The sequence below is a fragment of the Nicotiana sylvestris genome, chromosome 3 (genome assembly GCF_000393655.2).
Source record: "Nicotiana sylvestris chromosome 3, ASM39365v2, whole genome shotgun sequence".
NCBI lineage: Eukaryota > Viridiplantae > Streptophyta > Magnoliopsida > Solanales > Solanaceae > Nicotiana > Nicotiana sylvestris.
The window spans coordinates 122,021,240-122,040,173 of record NC_091059.1 but is presented as its reverse complement, the minus strand read 5'-3'; the positions used below and the strand labels follow the sequence as shown (position 1 = coordinate 122,040,173).

Sequence of the window (18,934 nt, the reverse complement as noted above, 5' to 3'; positions counted from 1 at the left end):
ATATTCAAATTCACATAAAAAAATATTATCAGTTTGAGTTTGGAAAAAGTCGTGCAACAAATTTCGAGTAGTAACATGTGTTTGGACATTTTCATGATGGATGCAACTTTTGTACTTCGTCTTAACATATCAACTAATGCTAAATGTTGATTTTGATGCTACAGTGGTAATAGGAATACTAAGTACATCACGCGCAATCACAGAAAAATCGGGATATTTTTTAGAATGGTCCTTCCAATACATTACAACAACCATCTCTTGAAACATCTCAAGATCAAGCTTCGGTTCCTCTAAATAAAGATCCAATTTTGACTTTCCATTGTTAAAGGCAATATACTTTTTATATTTTACATATTTTAAATAAATATTTTTATTAGGCCCATGGGCCGGCGCAGCCTAGCCTCAGTCAAGTCTCACGGGCCACGAACTTACTCGGGCTGAGTTTAAAAGCCTCGTTTTTAAATGGGGTCCAAAAATTCTAGCTCAATCCTGCTAAATCACGGGCTGGACTGGCCCAATGGGCCAAGCTCATATTGACAGCTCTAAAGACATCTGCTTTGAACTTCTAAGTCTCTGCCAAGTGTAATAAGGCTTCAGTTTTATCCTTTTACCTATTAGGTTCATAAACAATTACTACATTTTCTGAAAAAGTAATCTATTTAAACTATAAATATTTTCGGCCAGAACCATTTTATTTAGACCCCTTTAGCTCAAAAATGGGTCCAATGTTGCTTGGAGTCATCAATAAAGAAGTATTTAGTAAAGCGTCTACTAACCCCACTCTTCTCTTTTGAGAAGCCATAGCCTCAAAGTTTTTGTTTATCTTCTTTCCGTTACCACCACCCTGAGTACAGTGGATGGAATTATCTGTCATACACGTCCGCGACTGCAACTCAAATTTCGAACTACTTTCACAATCATTAAGTTAAGAGAGGATAAAATACCCAAAAAGAAAAAGGAAAATTAGTTAAGAGGGCAGATGACGAGTACCAATAATTAATTGTGGTATAGAATGTAACATTTTCAATGATTCTGAATATTCAACGTAATGCCAGAAACTGCACCAAAGGTGTAAACTGCTAACCATTAGAATTTTCCACGCCAACATTTCTGATTTGGGAAGTAAAACACATTTCTCGTTTAATCAAGTTCAAGTTGAAATTGACTCCATATCTGCATCCGCTTTGTATAATTAGTTTCTAGCCTTGTAGGCGGTGTAACCTAGGGGTGTCAATGGATATTCGAAAACCGATTAAACCGACTGAATCGTATCGCACTGAATCGACTTTTAGGTTTCTTTTTAAGAAACCGTAGATTTTTATATAAATCTATAACCGCACCGATAATTAAGGTAGGTTTTTTATTTTATAAAAATAAATCGAAAAAATACTGAACCGTAACGAATAAATTTTACATGTAGAAAATATATTTATTTAGTAAGTTTAAAAATAATAATGCGTTAAATTTTCTTTGAGCCTTGGAATTATAAAACTATTACAAGCCAACAAGTAATTAAACTCAAAATACTAATTTGTAAAACCTATTAACTTCTACTTAAACTAAGTTATTTCAAGTATCTTTATTAGCAAGACACAGTATTCTAGCGATTATGAGTAGCAAACTACAATGTATTGAATATGTTTCCCTTCATATAATTAAGATTTATCTTTTTGAATATTTAATATTCTATACACTTTATTCTTGAGTCCCAACTTGGTATATCTTTCAACTCGGGTGACTAATATTTTCTTTGCTTTTGTTTGATTTCTTTTACACTGTTGTAGAATAGTTGATGGATCTATACTCTAGCCATCTTTTTTTTTTTTTAATTCATCACCCTTTAAACAGTAAAAATATCTAGAGAGTTTTGTTAAGTCCTATAAAAGAACGTACGTTATTGCAATTCTACTTTACTAGTGAATTTTACATGATATTAAAAAAAATACCGAAAATTAACCGAACCGTACCGATACCGAAGAGAAACCGACACGATTGGGACGGTTTCGAAAAGTCTAATCTTGGTTATACATAATAGAATAACCGAAAAATTGGTATGGTACAAATTTTATAAAATAACCGGCCGAACCGAACCATTGACACCCCTAGTGTAACCACTTAGACATTATGCTTAACCATTACAAATGTTACCATTCTCAAAAAAATTAACCTACAAATACAAATGATACCATTCTCAACAAAAAAAAAAAAAAAAAGAAGAAGAAGATTACAATGATTGACATATCAAGCTTCACATTTTAACTTATGCAATACATTATAAGTGGTCCTAAGAAGGATACACCTAATTAATATACATCCATCAACAACAACAGAACCAAGAATTCTGGGCAATCTCATTAAGAGACTGCAGCTGCTTGACGAGAATGGTGATCCCTGCACAGTTCTTCGGATTCATGATTCAAAGAAGAAACAGCATCATAGGTGTAAAGCCGTCTTAGTTCCACAAGGATGATTACTGAAGGCTTAAGACTGGCCGGAGATGACTTCTGAACCGCTCCAGTTCCTCACTTCCACCAAATTAGCAACATTGTTTCTGATCTATTCAGCTACACTATAAGAAGCTTGTGCCTAAGGTCAAGTCATTCAAGTTTGACATTATTTGCATCCGTGTGGTTCCAATCTGCTGAGCTATCTCAAGCTGTTCCTCCAATGGGAGCATCTCATAGCTGCAAAATGAACAAAGATATATACGTTAATGATACAAATTCAGATGCAACTATAACTGATCACCATTGTCAAACAGATAGAAGTATATAAAACATTCAAACATAATTGGGATGCGTAATTGCAGACAATTCAGATGTCTGAGCTGTCTTATAAGATAATGTTATGATAGATGAAAAGGTAATATAAAACATTAAAACAGAATGATAGAAGAGAAGTGCTTCAGGACTGCCAAGCAATAGGGAGAAACCTAACAAAGTAGAAACCAAGTTCAATAAGACAATAGTAAAACCAAAAATGTGGAAGTGAATGTTGGGCCTCTAAGGTTTAAACTTGCCCATAAGATGAAAAGTTGCTGAAATATTGATCTTAAGATAGAAATCGGTGTTGTTAAAGGCTCATTTGAGGGGCGCTAAGATGCTAAAGCGAGGTGAAGCTCAGGCTGTGCCACTACGTGCTTTGCCTCGTTTTACGATTCTTAAGTGCTAGTATAAGGTTGTAAGGTGTGCGTCTCATTGCCCATAGGCTATTCTAAGAGGTTAATTGATTTTGTGGTCCATTACAATTTTTTTAGTTTTATGTCAAATCTCCTAATAAATCTGTTTTTTTTACACTAAAAGATCTGAAAACTGAACACGATCTTTGCAGGGTCATTTTCTTCTATTCAAATTATAAATGGTTATGTTGAACCTTTTCCTCGCTATCTAGAAGATGGTGGCATTAGACAGTATAATCAGAAAAAGAAATATATTATTAAAAAGAGGTTATGAATGAATTTGCTACTTATTTAGGAAGAGGAATTTAGAGATTTCTTTTAGAAAACTAGTAGCTTAAACTGAATAAGAAACTTAAAGTACATTTTTTCATCTAAATCAAAATTTTAAATTGGTTTTTGAACCTACATGCTTTATACTTCATCTACTTCTTTAATCATATCTTTTTTCAATTACTATGTTCATATACAATGATTTTTCTTTGATTATAGTTTCTTTACTAGCATTACGTATATAATTTTTATTTTTCCTTCATTGTGACTTTCTTTACGCCCAAGTTTTAGTTGTGTTTTGACCTTGAAGGCCTAGCAGACCTTGGGCACTTTTTTGTGCTTTTAGCCTTTGATAATGTGAAAAAAATAAAATAAGCAAAACCTTAAAGTGCTGGGAGGAGTGACCCAAGACATTATAAATTCTTTTTTTTTTGAGAAGGAACATCATAAATTCTTTTTGGAAACCCTTATATTATAAAGAATAAGAGATAAGAGTATTAACTAACACCCTCCCGCACGAGTAACCCAGTTATAAGGTTTACGCACAGACTTAGACTTCTCTTTTTTTTCTTTTTTTAGCTTATTCTTTTTTGTCCTCTCTTTAGAAGACTGAACATTGGACTTGAAGTAGGGAGAGGGAGAGACAGTAGGCTCAAGAGGGAGTCTGGAGTCAATAGGCTCAACATGCTTAAGGACTGGGCTGGGAGCAAATTTAGCCGCTCAATAGGTTGAATTTAGCGAGATATGAGAGAAGCCCCAAGTGATAGAATAGATAGAGAGGAATGATTGTGAAAATGGACTTACCAAAGTTTGGCACTGATACCACGTGAAAGAATCTAAGTGTTCAACCCAAAACCTTAAGGTAATGGGTGAGCCCCTTAGGACATTATAAATCCCTTCAAATTGTATGGAGGAAGTTAAACACATGCAATCTCCCCAAGTCAATGCAGACTTAGCTAAGAACAGAAAACAATAAAAGCAAAATGAATTGTATAAGTTATACCAACCAGTTAGGATCAACGCTTAGTTGTTATTACACATATTAGATCAAGTATTTTCCAGAAGTTCTTTTAATCTAGCCAAGACTCATATGTCTGCCTAGCAACAAGTGTGAGATCTAGAGTACCCCATTTGTCTTAAAAGACAAACTACTGTATGCATGGAGTTCTTAAATCTAACCAGAAAGCAAGATACTTTCTTATTCATTTACCACCAAACAAAATATGGTGCATATATCTCAATTGTCTAAACAGGGAAGAAAGCAACACATGAAAACAATTCTGAGTAAACCGAAAAGAAGTGCTCAACAGCTCCAGAGGGCAGAGACTACTTACTGGGATAGCAGCTCATAGTCAACTATGTTGTCTGGACCAGGCCGATGAGCTTTTCCATTTGAACGGAACTGCCGGAATGATCTTGGATTTAGTCCAGCAACATGGGTAACAGCACTGACAAGCTTTTTCTGCAGGGACTGAAGCCTACGAAAAGTAAGTTCATCCAGAGGGGCTATACAGCCAAGGCTGCCATCTAGTGTCCCAAACACTGAAGCGAAGCGATTTGTTTTATCAGACCCTGGAGTGGTACCAGTTCGGTCAGATATAGTGGGAAGCAACTGCAAGCGTAAGAACTTCGTAATGCGAGAACCAACATGGAACTCAGCCCTAGACAGAAGCTTCTGCCCTTTCCAACTTTCTGACACCTTCGGAGCATAGTAGAATATCTACATTCAAGAATATTATCAAATTAGGATCAGATATCAAGGCCCATGATTAAATTTAAAGAACACAGCGAGTCTTTCAAACATTGCTAAACACAACGACAGTAGCAAGTAACAAAAGATATTTGTTCCTTTGATAGAGAACATTAGGAGAAATGTTATGCAACATCAATGATGCTGACCACAGGATATCAGAATAACTATTGCAAGTATGACTAGCTATTTACATACTATAACTACGTTGGTGGCCTCAAACTTCTTTAGGAAATTATCATTCTCGGAAATAATAAAATTTCGTGACTTAAATGCTAAATGTTCACGGCATACTCAGTGGCAAAAGCAAATCTGCATCTTTTTCATGCATTAGTATTGTCTGTCATTGCAGACTCATCCACCTTTTCATAATCAATGTGAGCCCCCATTCTCCAGGCCAATGGAAAAGAAAGCAAATAGTAATAACAATAATAATGTATAATGCTGGGGCAAAGATATACAGAATGGTGCTTGCTGGCTGTGTTTATCACATACGACAGGAGAGGAACTTGAGGGTATTTCAAAAGAAGCAGAGGACAAGTGATATTATACTAAGACTGGTCATCCAAGAGGTGTTTTGTAGAGGTTATCTGAAGAGCAGACTAGCTAGGAGATTAGAATCTGCAAATTTGTATCCTTCGATGATATAGCTGGTCGTTTGTATTTTAGTAGCTACTGGGGTTGGGGCAATATGCCCAACTTGCAGCTCTAGTTTCTGGGTTTTTGCTTTGTATTGTACAGTTTATCCCTTGGTAAATAAAACCTCTTAATCACCAAAATAATAATAACAATAATAATGGAGTTTCGTGGGGCAGGAAAATCTCGTATACAAGACGTATACCAAAAAGTAGAGAACCTACACCAGAATCTGATTCTCTACGAAAGAACACCAATCATCCATACACAGAGGCACCTTAGGGTGTCCAATGTTGTTAAAGGCTTGCCTAAGGCGCACTTAAGCCCTGAAGCTCTGTGAAACCCGGGCTGTGCACTTCGCGTCGCTTAATTGGAGCTTTAGTGTAAGCATGAAGGTGCTAAGGCGTGTGCGATTTAACTGATAGGTTCAGACTTTACAGGCACAGCAGCATACCTATAGTTTAGTTATATTTTCTCATTCCTTTGCACAAATAATTATTGTTTGTGTTCATAGTTACATTTCTTGCATTATATTTCTATTTTTTATTTTGTTTTCTTCATTGGCGTTTTTTTTTTTTTTTTTTTTTGCTAAAGCCCATACCTTAGTTGCACTTTACTCTTAAAGCTCCAACAGAGCTTGGCGCTTACAACCTATTAAACTGAATTTGTTGTGTGAACTTCAACTTTCACAGAAGAATGATGGCCTTCAAATAGAATGAGGAAGTTATAGCCTTGACAAAATAGACAAAATATAAAGATAAAATATACCTGAACATTTTTTTGATCATCTGAAACTACAAGACTGAGAGTGCTACCATCAATCAAGAACTCTGTTGCTAAACAGTCAAGGGAACCAAAATCTTTAGCTAATAAATTAAGCTGAGGCTCTTTCCAACTGATGAAGTATATACTCTTGTGAATGTCTCCAAGAAGAATAAAGTTCTTCACCTATAACATTTACAATATTGAACGAAAAAGGCATGAGAAAAGTTCAGAATATTAATTGTGAGAAGCTCAGAGAAAGTAAAGGAAGAAACTCCAAATACTATCAACAACAACAACAACAACAACCCAGTATAATCCCACTTAGTGGGGTCTGGGGAGGGTAGTGTGTACGCAGACCTTATCCCCACCCTGGGGTAGAGAGGCTGTTTCCAAATAGACTCCCGGCATCCTTCCCTCCAAGAACTTCCCACCTTGCTCTTGGGGAGACTCGAACTCACAACCTCTTGGTTGGAAGTGGAGGTTGCTTACCATCAGAGCAACCCCTCTTGTCCAAATACTATCACGGTTCGATATTGTTTTGTTCAAGAATGAAAAGTATTATACAATTAGATCTTTCATTTTTGAAAAACGACAAGGATTTTGAGAATAAAACATGAAAACAAGTTATGTGCTCCTCCCAACAGTCGATGCAATTCGTTTTCTAGTTTGAGCTAACAAAAATGATTATTCCAACTGCAAGTACTATTGATAGGAGAACCTATAAACCAATAGCAAATTGCTTGCTCCCTTCATTACATTCTGTTCAGGTTATACTTTGATCCCTGTTGAAGCATATACTTGCCGGATGGATGCAGGGCGGACGATTTTAGAGCGGGCTGAGCTGTCACAAAATGATTTATCTCCCCAAATTTTGTAACTGTTACTGATACTGCAGAAAATATAGAAACTGCGCCACTTGGATTCACCAAATTATGACTGCATCTATGCACTTTTTACCAAATTATGATTGGAACTCCTCAATCTAGGTGCGCCCCGACGCTTCTATATGATTAATTCATCATGAGTTCTATATGATTAATTCTCAGAGGCACCATAATCTAAGTACCTTCCCCAGATGAAAGGGAAAAAGTACTGAATGAACACCCAAGTACTTAATCTTCACTGGAAGTGTTTGATCTGATTTTATAAAAAGGTTTTTTGGAAATGAAGGAAAAGCCACTATGAATTGTACTTACAATATTTAGGCTCACAACATGGAGTGGAGGAACATCACAAAAAGCAACTCCATTCAACTCAGACCCCGTCCATTTGTGCAAGATAATTTTAGGACCAGAAGCTATCAACAAGTGACCTTGAAGTGAAGCTAAAGCAGATATAGCACCCTTCAATTCCTTTGAGTAGACTTCTGAGACCTGAAACGATTTCGAAGGACAGAGTGAAAGGTCTCATTTTGCCAATAAAAAAAGAAATATGAAAGTGAATAGCCATGTGATGGAAGATACCAAAGTTCGAGAATTATCAGCATTTCGGTCTACAGAAAACAAAAGCACACGTCCTCTTGCAGCAACATCCTCCCCTTGCACATAAGCAGTTCCAACTGCCAATAGTGTTTCATTCTCTCTGGTTGTTGTATTCTGTTGTACAAATTGAAAGAGGAAACTATCAATTTGTGAAAGACTCCTCATATTCCTACTAAAGTGGTGTCCCAGTAGTGCTCCTGTTTTTGCTTTTTTTTTTCCTCTTCTTCCTTTGGGTGGGTGGGTTGCGAGGGGGGGGGGTTTGGAAGAGAAGGAGAAAAAACTCCAGGTAGCATTTTAATTGACCTAGTGACCATTAGGGAAATAAAAAGTTTCCTTGCCTATGAGAAGTATAATTATGTATTTTCAAACAGATCACTTAAAGGAGAAACTTTCAAAGGGCAACTGGAGCTTCAAAAACTTTAGTTTAGGGAACTGTAACATTCAACAGAGAAAATGCAAAGAGGAGCTGAATGTATATACCACTAGAAACAGAATCTTTTATTTCCCAAATTGGATTTTAAAGTTGTAGATTCTCTTAAATCAATTCTCCCCAGATTTTTATTCTCGATAGACCAGGCTCAATGATAAGAATCCAACCAGAAGGTTGTAACTTGACCTTCAAGAATTGAATGGTAAAAGTGTGGTCCATAAGATTGACCTTCACCAGCTGCGGAGGAGGTTAAGAATCCAACCAGAAGGTCGTCACTGAGGAGGAGGAGAGATTGCACTAGTTATTAAATTGTTCCCTTCTTTTACTATAGTAGTAGTTCTTTTCTGTAAGGAAACAAAAAGATAAATAGAAAAAGAAGAGGAATAAAAATGAACTCACAAGTAAAGTAACCACCCTCACAGTCAGAGCATTTTCAGAACTTTGCATAGGAATACTTGCCCTTGTTTGCCAGGGCCCACCAGATTTGTCTGGTTCCATAATCCGCACCTCAAATTCTTCTATAGGATAGTTCCCTTCAAAATTTATATTATCAGGATCAAACTGGTGGCCAACTTCTTGATCAGCTATAGTTGATAGGACTTGATTCAATGGCTTAAGAACCTGTCAGAAATAAGTAAAACTGTATGAGAACTTTTTTTTTTGGATTGGTAAATAATATATTATATAAATATTTGCACTAAGCCAGTGCAACAGGCGTAATTACAGGTTGTGCAAATCAGCAATTGCGTCTAAAATATCATCTACATCTGGTGCACCAAAAAACGATCAACAAAATGCAATTAAGTTTAAGGCACTGTAAATTTCTTCTTTTGCCTTCAAAAATTCTACTGTTTCTTTCAAGCCAGACGGACCACTAGATAACTTGAGGAACAGTGTTCCAGGTCTTTTGAGCTTTCTTGCATAGACCCTCCCTCATCCAGCAATTCAGCATTTCTGAAATGGAGTTAGGCATGGTCCAAAACATACCAAATATTGAAAAGAACATGTTCCATAACTGGCTTGTAACCTTGCAATGCAAAAAAAGATGGGTAACATCTTCAGATTGTTCTTCACATAAAGGACATCTGCTGCACAGCTTGAAACCCCTCTTCTGGAGATTGTTTTCTGTGAGGCATGCCTCCTTAGCCACAATCATTAAGCCAGTAAATATTAATGCTAGCCTGTCTTTTCCACCAATGATTCACATTTTCCTTTTATATTATTTTGTTCCGGGGGGGGGGGGGTGTTATTTTCTCTCTGGAGGTCACACAGAAAGCTGACCATAACTGTAGTCGACTAATATGTTGTGCATTCATGCGTGGGAAGGTTATGTAATATTCACGTTGGTATAAGGTTTATGCCTCATCTCTGAAATTACCAGCCTAACAACATATATTAAAACATTATTAACAAACCAAGAACAGATAACAGAAGCAGGAACATATACTCACTGGAACTGAAACTATAATTGGGTAAAGATTCTTCTCAGCAAAATAAGTAACTTGATGTGGTGTTCCCTTCAGTGGTATCTGCATCTCAGTCCCAAAATAAAAGATAAGAAAGACAAGGGAAATGTTAAAATTCGGATATCCAATGAGAGAAATAAATATCAACTTTCTGCAGTAATGATATTGTACTCTAATTAATTTGAAAATGTTCGCAACAGTTTATATGCATCACTATAGTTATTTGTGCAGACTAGTAGTTCAACAACTACTAGATGTAATTGTCTCTAACTATGAAATTATACTAATAAGTCTCTCTAATCAATCAATTAGTTTACCAGTAGACAAATTCCCTTCAGTTTAGTAATCAATTTCATCAATCAATCAGTTATCCATTACACAATCATATTATCTTTGTTGAAGCTCTCATGGGAAATGCCAAAACTTTACACATCGATCGACAAAAAGGATATCCGTACAAGCACAGTTATTGTGACATCTTAATTCATCAAAAGCAAAACAATCCTAATATATCTGAAGGATCAATTTAAAAAGATATAATAAAAAACAAAAGCTTTTGAATTTCCTTAAAAGTATGTCTTTTGCGGTTATACAAAATAGAAAAACATAGAAATAACATTAGAAACAAGCATGACATTTGAAAACAATATTTGTAACATGCATAGTGTAAAATTGAGCAAACATATAACAAGTAAAGAAAATCAGTTAGCTGGTTGGCAAAAATGAATTCCCACCTTCTGCACTGGCCAATAGTTGTCATAGGACAGGAATGATGGAAGCTGGCATATTTTTAAAGTGCCCTGCAATGACAATAAGCAATCCATGGATACATGAGCAGAGACAGATGAAAGTCGGAACAAGCACAATTTCATTACCATACCTGGGCTGTTACGTAGATAGGTCCGTGATTACAGTTGACATTATGAAGAACAGTGAACGCAACGATAGGTCCGTCACACAGCTGCAGCAACAAAGCAACACTAATCAAGAAGAGCAAACATAAAGCATAAACGACCCAGGGTGAAAAGTCTGTAGCTTAGATAACAAAGGATATAGGTGAAATAAATGGTTTTGTGGTGCCAGGAAGGTTGTGCTTCAAGGCAAGGCCATGATTTCCTGATTCATTCTTCACACAAGACGCCACAAAACGCAGCCTAAACGAGCATCACTTTAATCTAAATTCACCAATCCCTTGACTCTTTACCCAGAAAAAAACAACTAGAATATGTGAAATACATATGGGAGCAAGTAAACAATAACCTGTGGATGTACTCGAAGTCGTTCACGAAATACCATGAACCAAGATGGCCTGGACCCGGTGAGAAATAATCCTTGAGAACCACCAATATTCTTAAAGACACTCATTCGCTGTGATGGGGTTCCAGATGACATCTCTTCCTTTGCATAATTCTCTACTGAAACCCGAACAAATCTTAAATTTCTGAGCCTAGATGCATTTGTACTGCTAAGACCAATGGAATTCTGTGACGAAACAGATCCATCAACTTTAGAAGAATTCTCTGATCCTTCAAAAACATATGCATGATAACACAGAATCGTCCCATCAGCTAATATCCCAAAAAGAAAAGGGCGGGAATATAGCCCTATCCACCTATGCATCATCAACTCCACCACGTTTATCTTCATGTCCTTAGCATTCTCTTTCTGTCCAGGGCCCATAACATCCTCAGTATTTTTCTTCAGACCATTGACTGGATCTTGGATAAAGGTGTCGACAAGGTGGGTTCTTCCAGATACGAATTTATCAATGGAGAAAACACAACTAAAATTGGGAACATCAAATATTTCAAGAGTACCATTTTCATAGCAAACAACACAATACACATCACCCTGATCATGGGTTACCCCATCTGCACCATCAATTGCCTCTCCCATTCCAGAAGAAAGCCAAGCATCAGTACTAGTCTTCCTGAGCCAAGGTTCAGGGCCTTTATCATGATATAGAGTACAAGCAGATACTGACTTTTTTGAGCTTTCAAATATTGATGGAACAGTAACAGAAACAGAGCACGATGATGGATCTGAAAAGGAACAATAATGTCAGTGTGGAAGAGAAACACAGGATAAATGCAAAAGTCGAGCGTAAACAGAGACATGTTTCAAGACAAAAAGGGAAAGACTTAAACTGCGAATTATGGAGTTATATTAACTAGCCCAGGCCTTTCAGAAATAACTGCATCTACTTTGACTACAGCTTGTACTATTCACTAATGCAGTATGATTCAGGCCAGTAGTAAGTCCCTTGGGAAATGTGCTACATGTATTAGCTTGATTCAAGTTCATTTTAGGGTCAGTTAAGTCATATTTCATTTCTATCGTGATTAATACGGACTAGATCAATATGCTTTCAGTGTCAATTTAATTTTTGATAACAAAGGTACTAACAGCTTGTTTGGATGGTTGTTACCTATTGTATCGTATCGTATTGTTACTTTAAATACGATGTTTGTTTTGATTGGTACTTAAATTTTATTGTATCGTATCGCTAAATTTGTCGTTACATAACGACGAAATGTGCCACTTTATGTAACAACCGATTTGGTGCGTTCGCGTCGTTACCTTGTCTTTTCTCTCAATCTCACCCTTCACTATTGTTAAATAATTTATTTTATCATTTACCCTACCTTTTTATATAATAAATTTACCCTATATCATAATTTTTATTTATAATATTACAAGTTTATTCTTCATATTGCTGGTGCGTGATGTCATGAAACGATGGAAAACGATACAATCTATCCAAACATTGTATTTATCAAACGATACAGTACAATACAATACAGTACGATACGATACATTATGAAACGATACGTAACAACTATCCAAACAAGCTGTAAGGAGCGTTCTGATAGTTTTTCTTGCCAGTAGTTAAAGTACAACGTAAAGAGCATGTGAAAAACAAATAAGCAAATACTCTACAAAGTTATGTTCTCAGCTAATATGATGAACTAACATAGAACAAATAAACAACACTATATAAAATCTGTAATCTGTTAAGCTAGAACAAGATTTTATCACATTAAGCAACGAAGAAAGAGTTTGCTTGTTGGTTAGCACTGCAAGAAGAGAGGTAGAAATTTACAAAAGCAAATAAGTTTTATCTTAGTAGATATACCTCCCGCAAGAAGCTGAATACTTCCATTTGTCATTCTTAGTAAAACATAAGGGTCAGCTATCGAAACAGAAGATACGATAGAACTATCAGAACTCGAGCCAGATTCCACATTTGAAGCCTTAAAGCTCAGTTCTTGAGTCATAAATGCACCATCAAGAATTCGAGCGCCATGTGCAAACACTTGGATTACTCGACGTCTACATGAACAGAAGTATAACGTTAAGCTACTTTGTAAAAATTAAAAAACGCGTGCAACTGCTCAACATAACCAGCAACTGAAGGATATCAAAAAAATGAATTAGATCTAAATATCTAATTGGTCAATTTTGAAAAGCATTCAGCCAATAGCATAGATGAAACCAAATTCCACATAAAGGAACTAAATTCCTACAGTGTCGTTCATAACAGCCATAAATAAAAGAATAGATTATAACGTATTCTCATTTTTTATAAGGTATGACGTATTCTCATTTAAGAAAGCAGGGCCATAATCAAACTCTTCCTTTTGAATCAGTAGTAAGTACCTCTATATGGGGGGGAAGTTCGAAAATCTCCTCCAAATTATTGCACAACTTCTTGAACGTAAAATCAGGAGAAACACATTTCCCCTTTCTTTTTTCTTTTTAAAAGGTGATTATTTCAAAAAACGGAAACCAGTTATGATTAACAATATGATGTATAAATTATACTCTTGTCATTTCGGTTTATATGACCACATTCTACCTTGGTACTTCCAAAAAAAAATTGAGGCCATTCCATTTCTATGCAACTTTCAAGCATTAAAAATCATTAAATTATTCCAATTATTGACTTTGATGTGATATTTTCTCTATCATACTAGCTTTTCACCCGCTATTTTAACATTTTACTCTACTATCAAAAATCTAATATATAAGTCAACTTAACATCACAGACTCCATAACACACAAAATGAAATGGAGGGAGTAGTTATCAAATGAACAATACTGGCGCACAGAATAAAACGGAGGGAGTAGTAATCAAACAAACCAAAATAATCTAAACTAAACAGGCCAAGAAGGAAAGGAAAGGAAAGGTTAGACAACATTTGTGCACATTTGGGTCTTGTACCATGAACTATTTTTTTTCTTTTCTTAGTAAGGTAACAGTTTATCCATTAACACCAAGGTGGTACTGGCAATCAAATATTTACAGATTACAAGACCTTGTGTCTTATAAGGAGTCAAAAGAATCTCCAAGTAATTCTGCATCTACAACATAGTTCTCTTTGCACATTTTATGTAACAACTTTTATTCTCAAAACATCTATTATCCTTTTATTTGCACACAGTTTACACATTGTATGTAACTACTTCTATTCTCAAAACATTTATTATTCTTTTCTTTCCACACAGTCCATATGCATGTTGGAGCCATAGTACCATGAACTATTGTGCACTGTCTAATTACTAAATACCCAGTTTAGCAGCACAAAGTTAGGGAATACATCAAATACTATATGCCAAAAAGATATTGGAAGGGCAAGGGAAGATATGAACATAATGATTGAGCAAATGAAATCACCTCCCAAATAGATTTCCAGCAGCAATAGTATTTCCTTGAACATAGTAATCGACATTCTCTGTTACCTCCTCCAAATTATTTGCAGTCTGCAGAACCTGCCATAAGAAGATAAGAAAATAAAGTTATGGGCCTCAACATAAGATTTCAATTCCAGCTATAAAGCGTAGATTGAAAAATAAAGAAAATACTATATATTTGGAAGCGAAAAGGATACCATCGTACGAGTCTCCAAACTAATAATCAAATATGCATGATATTCATCTTCTTCATCTGCCACCCTTGAGGATTCGTTGAGATGGCTACGCGCACTCTTGTGGTAAACAGTCCAAATTCCCTTGCAACCTGGCAAGGCTTCCTTCATGAAGTAAAAATTAAGCATCAAAATTTCTTTCTCCGGCTAGACTTATGTATACTGTTCACTAACAGGCAGTGTCACGATATGCTGAATATCTAAGATTAATTTAAAAGAACATCATAGAACATCTCCCATTAGTCCAAGTTTGATCCTAGTCAAGGTTGTGTATAAGAATGCAGAGAAACATAGAAATTCCTAAATGCTTAGCACTTAGAGAAAATCAAAATCGTCTCCTTGACATCAAGATACGAACAAAGAAAAGCAAAGAGAACAATCACATCATTCAACATGAAAACGGTAATATCATGGAAAACATCAAAACACAGTGCAATTTTGTTCAGCAAAATTTTCAATAAAAATTAAACTTTCTGGCAAGGTGCCCATACATCAAGTAACTATTCCTTCAAGTCACCACCAGTCATGTTGCTCATTAAACATAAAAGATAAAACTAGAACAATTCACAGAATTTTCTTCAAGTCTCGCCGCATAGAGAACCATCTGAATAACATTTTAACAATAAATACCACGTGCCATGCCCATTTCAAAAAAAAAAAACATGTGCCATGCATTGCAAGATTAACGAGGGGTCCAAATGAGATTGGGAGGAAACATAGTCCGAAAGCTAGCTTGAGGATATGCATACTGCAAAAACTAGTAAAAGGAAAAAGAAGGCCAAGGCACTTCAAAACTAATGTAATGAATAAACACGAAACAGGAAGAAAAATAACATTACCTCCTTTTTTCCTGCCCCCCCCCCCCAATAAACAAAGGAAGAGAAAATAGGCAAAGAAAATTTCAGCAAGATGACAAAGACTTAATCAGGTTCTCAACAACACAGCAACCCCAATTATTTTTGTGAGAAGGCACGGGAGAAAATATGATATATATTGATGTTGTAGTATGTGATGCAATACAAGAGGTGTTATTTATAGCTACTCTATACAAAGGGGATACTACTCTTATTCCAATGTGGGACAATTACATAGCTATCTCTAAACACTCCCCCTCAAGCCGGAGCATATAAATCATATGTACCGAGCTTGTTACATATATAATCAATGCGAGGACTAGTGAGGGACTTGGTGAAAATATCTACAAGTTGATCATTCGATCTCACAAACTTCGTAGTAATATCTCCTGAGAGTATCTTTTCTCTGACGAAGTGACAATCAATCTCAATGTGTTTAGTTCTCTCATGAAACACCGGATTTGATGCAATATGAAGTGCAGCTTGATTATCGCACACAAGTTCCATCCGACTGATTTCACCAAATTTCAACTCCTTGAGCAATTGTTTGGTCCAGACTAGTTCACATGTTGCCATAGCCATTGCTCGGTATTCTGCTTCTGCACTAGACCGAGCAACTACATTCTGTTTCTTACTTTTCCAGGACACCAAATTTCCTCCTACTAAAACACAATATCCAGACGTAGAACGTCTATCAGAAGGTGATCCTGCCCAATCAGCATCCGAGTACCCAACGATCTGCTCATGACCTCGATCCTCAAACAGTAATCCTTTACCTGGAGCCGATTTTATATACCGGATAATGCGGACAACTGCATCCCAATGACTATCACAGGGAGAATTCATAAACTGACTTACAACACTCACAGGATAAGAAATGTCGGGCCTAGTCACTGTGAGATAATTTAATTTACCAACCAGCCGCCTATAGCTTGCAGGATCGCTAAGCGGCTCCCCCTGTCCAGGCAGAAGTTTAGAATTCGGATCCATCGGCGTGTCAACAGGTCTGCAACCTGTCATCCCTGTTTCCTCAAGAATGTCTAACACATATTTCCTTTGAGAAATAACAATACCTGAGCTAGATTGAGCAACCTCAATACCTAGAAAGTACTTCAATCTGCCTAGATCCTTAGTTTGAAAGTGCTGGAAGAGATGCTGCTTCAGATTAGTAATACCATCCTGATCATTGCCCGTAATAACAATATCATCAACATAGACTACCAGATAAATACATAGACTTGAAGCAGAGTGGCAATAAAACACAGAGTGATCAGCTTCACTACGAGTCATGCCAAACTCCTGGATAACCGTGCTGAACTTACCAAACCAGGCTCGAGGAGACTGCTTTAGACCATAAAGTGACCGACGCAAGCGACATACAAGGCCACGAGACTCCCCCTGAGCAATAAAACCAGGTGGTTGCTCCATATAAACCTCATCCTCAAGATCACCATGAAGAAAGGCATTCTTAATGTCCAACTGATAGAGGGGCCAATGACGAACTGCAGCCATGGATAGAAAAAGGCGAACTGATGCCACTTTAGCCACTGGAGAGAAGGTATCACTGTAATCTAGCCCAAATATTTGAGTGTATCCTTTGGCAACAAGACGTGCCTTAAGTCGATCAATCTGGCCATCGGGACCAACTTTGACTGCATAAACCCAACGACAACCAACGGTAGATTTACCTGAAGGAAGAGGAACAAGCTCCCATGTACCACTTGTATGTAAAGCAGACATCTCGTCACTCATAGCCTGTCGCCATCCTGGATGAGACAATGCTTCACCTGTAGACTTAGGGATGGAAACCGAGGACAATGAAGATATAAAAGCATAATGGGGAGATGACAGACGATGATAACTCAAACCAACATAATGAGGATTAGGGTTTAGTGTGGTCCGTATACCTTTTCGAAGTGCAATCGGTGTACTAAGAGCAGGATCCGCAGTAGGAGCCGTGTCAGGTGCAGGACGAGAACCAGATGGGCCTGATGTAGGGCGCGAACGACGATGATAAGTCAAGAGTGGTGTTCCTATGGCTGGGGAACTAGGAGGGATAACACTGGACTCCTCAAAAGTTGGTATGGGTGAAACCTCTGTGGTTGAAGGTGGAGGAGGATTACTAAACTCCTCAAAAGTCGGTATAGGTAAGACCTCAGATATGTCATGGTGGTCAGCAGAAGTGACATCAGTTGTGAAGAAAGGTTTAGACTCGAAAAATGTGACGTCAGCTGACATAAGGTACCTATGAAGATCAGGTGAATAACAACGATATCCCTTCTGAACACGAGAATAACCAAGGAAGACACACTTGAGAGCACGAGGAGCTAACTTATCTTTCCCCGGGGCTAAGTTATGAACAAAACATGTGCTCCCAAAAACCCGAGGTGGAAGAGGGTATAAGGCTGACTGGGGAAACAATATTGAATGTGGAATCTGACCCTTGATGGGAGATGAAGGCATCCTATTAATCAAATAACAAGCTGTGAGAACTGCATCGCCCCAAAAACGCAGCGGAACACGAGACTCAATTAGAAGTGTGCGAGCAGTCTCAATAAGGTGCCTATTCTTTCTTTCTGCAACCCCATTTTGCTGAGGGGTATAAGGACAAGATGTCTGATGAATAATTCCATGAGAAGACATAAACTGCTGAAACTGAGAAGATACATATTCTAAGGCATTATCACTGCGAAAAATGCGGATAGAGACACCAAATTGGTTTTTGATTTCAGCACAAAAACTCTGGAATATAGAGAATAACTCAGAACGATCTTTCATTAAGAAAAGCCAAGTACATCTTGAGTAATCATCAATAAAGCTAACAAAATAACGAAATCCCAAGGTTGAACTGACTCTACTAGGACCCCATATATCAGAATGAACCAAGGAGAAAACAGACTCTGCATGACTCTCAACACTACGCGTAAAGGAAGCTCGGGTATGTTTCCCAAGCTGACACGACTCACAATCTAATCTAGACAAACTGGATAAACTAGGCACCATCTTTTGAAGTTTGGATAAACTCGGATGTCCTAAACGTCTGTGGATTAGATCTGGAGGATCTGTAACTAGACATGTTGTGGAAGGACTGAGCGAGTTAAGGTAGTAAAGACCTTCTGATTCACGACCTGTACCAATTGTCCGTCCCGTACTGCGGTCCTGCATAATAAAAGAAT

General features: G+C 37.0%; 1 protein-coding gene across 3 annotated transcripts in view; it reads right to left on the bottom strand.

The window, feature by feature from the left end:
- Positions 1-2,037: 2,037 nt before the first annotated feature.
- The window catches only part of LOC104244385 (cleavage and polyadenylation specificity factor subunit 1), a 40,191-nt gene continuing 23,294 nt past the window's right edge, over positions 2,038-18,934 (bottom strand). For all 3 annotated transcript variants that reach the window (XM_070170991.1, XM_070170992.1, XM_070170990.1), the window contains 13 exons: positions 14,869-15,009; positions 14,655-14,749; positions 13,113-13,309; positions 11,237-12,018; positions 10,857-10,937; positions 10,711-10,776; positions 9,962-10,039; positions 8,910-9,131; positions 8,063-8,194; positions 7,796-7,972; positions 6,603-6,782; positions 4,783-5,168; positions 2,038-2,684 (listed from right to left, as the gene is read on the bottom strand). In XM_070170991.1, coding sequence (XP_070027092.1) covers positions 2,570-2,684; positions 4,783-5,168; positions 6,603-6,782; positions 7,796-7,972; positions 8,063-8,194; positions 8,910-9,131; positions 9,962-10,039; positions 10,711-10,776; positions 10,857-10,937; positions 11,237-12,018; positions 13,113-13,309; positions 14,655-14,749; positions 14,869-15,009 — 2,652 coding nt within the window. In that variant the 3' untranslated portion in view covers positions 2,038-2,569. The remainder of the gene's footprint in view (positions 2,685-4,782; positions 5,169-6,602; positions 6,783-7,795; positions 7,973-8,062; positions 8,195-8,909; positions 9,132-9,961; positions 10,040-10,710; positions 10,777-10,856; positions 10,938-11,236; positions 12,019-13,112; positions 13,310-14,654; positions 14,750-14,868; positions 15,010-18,934) is intronic.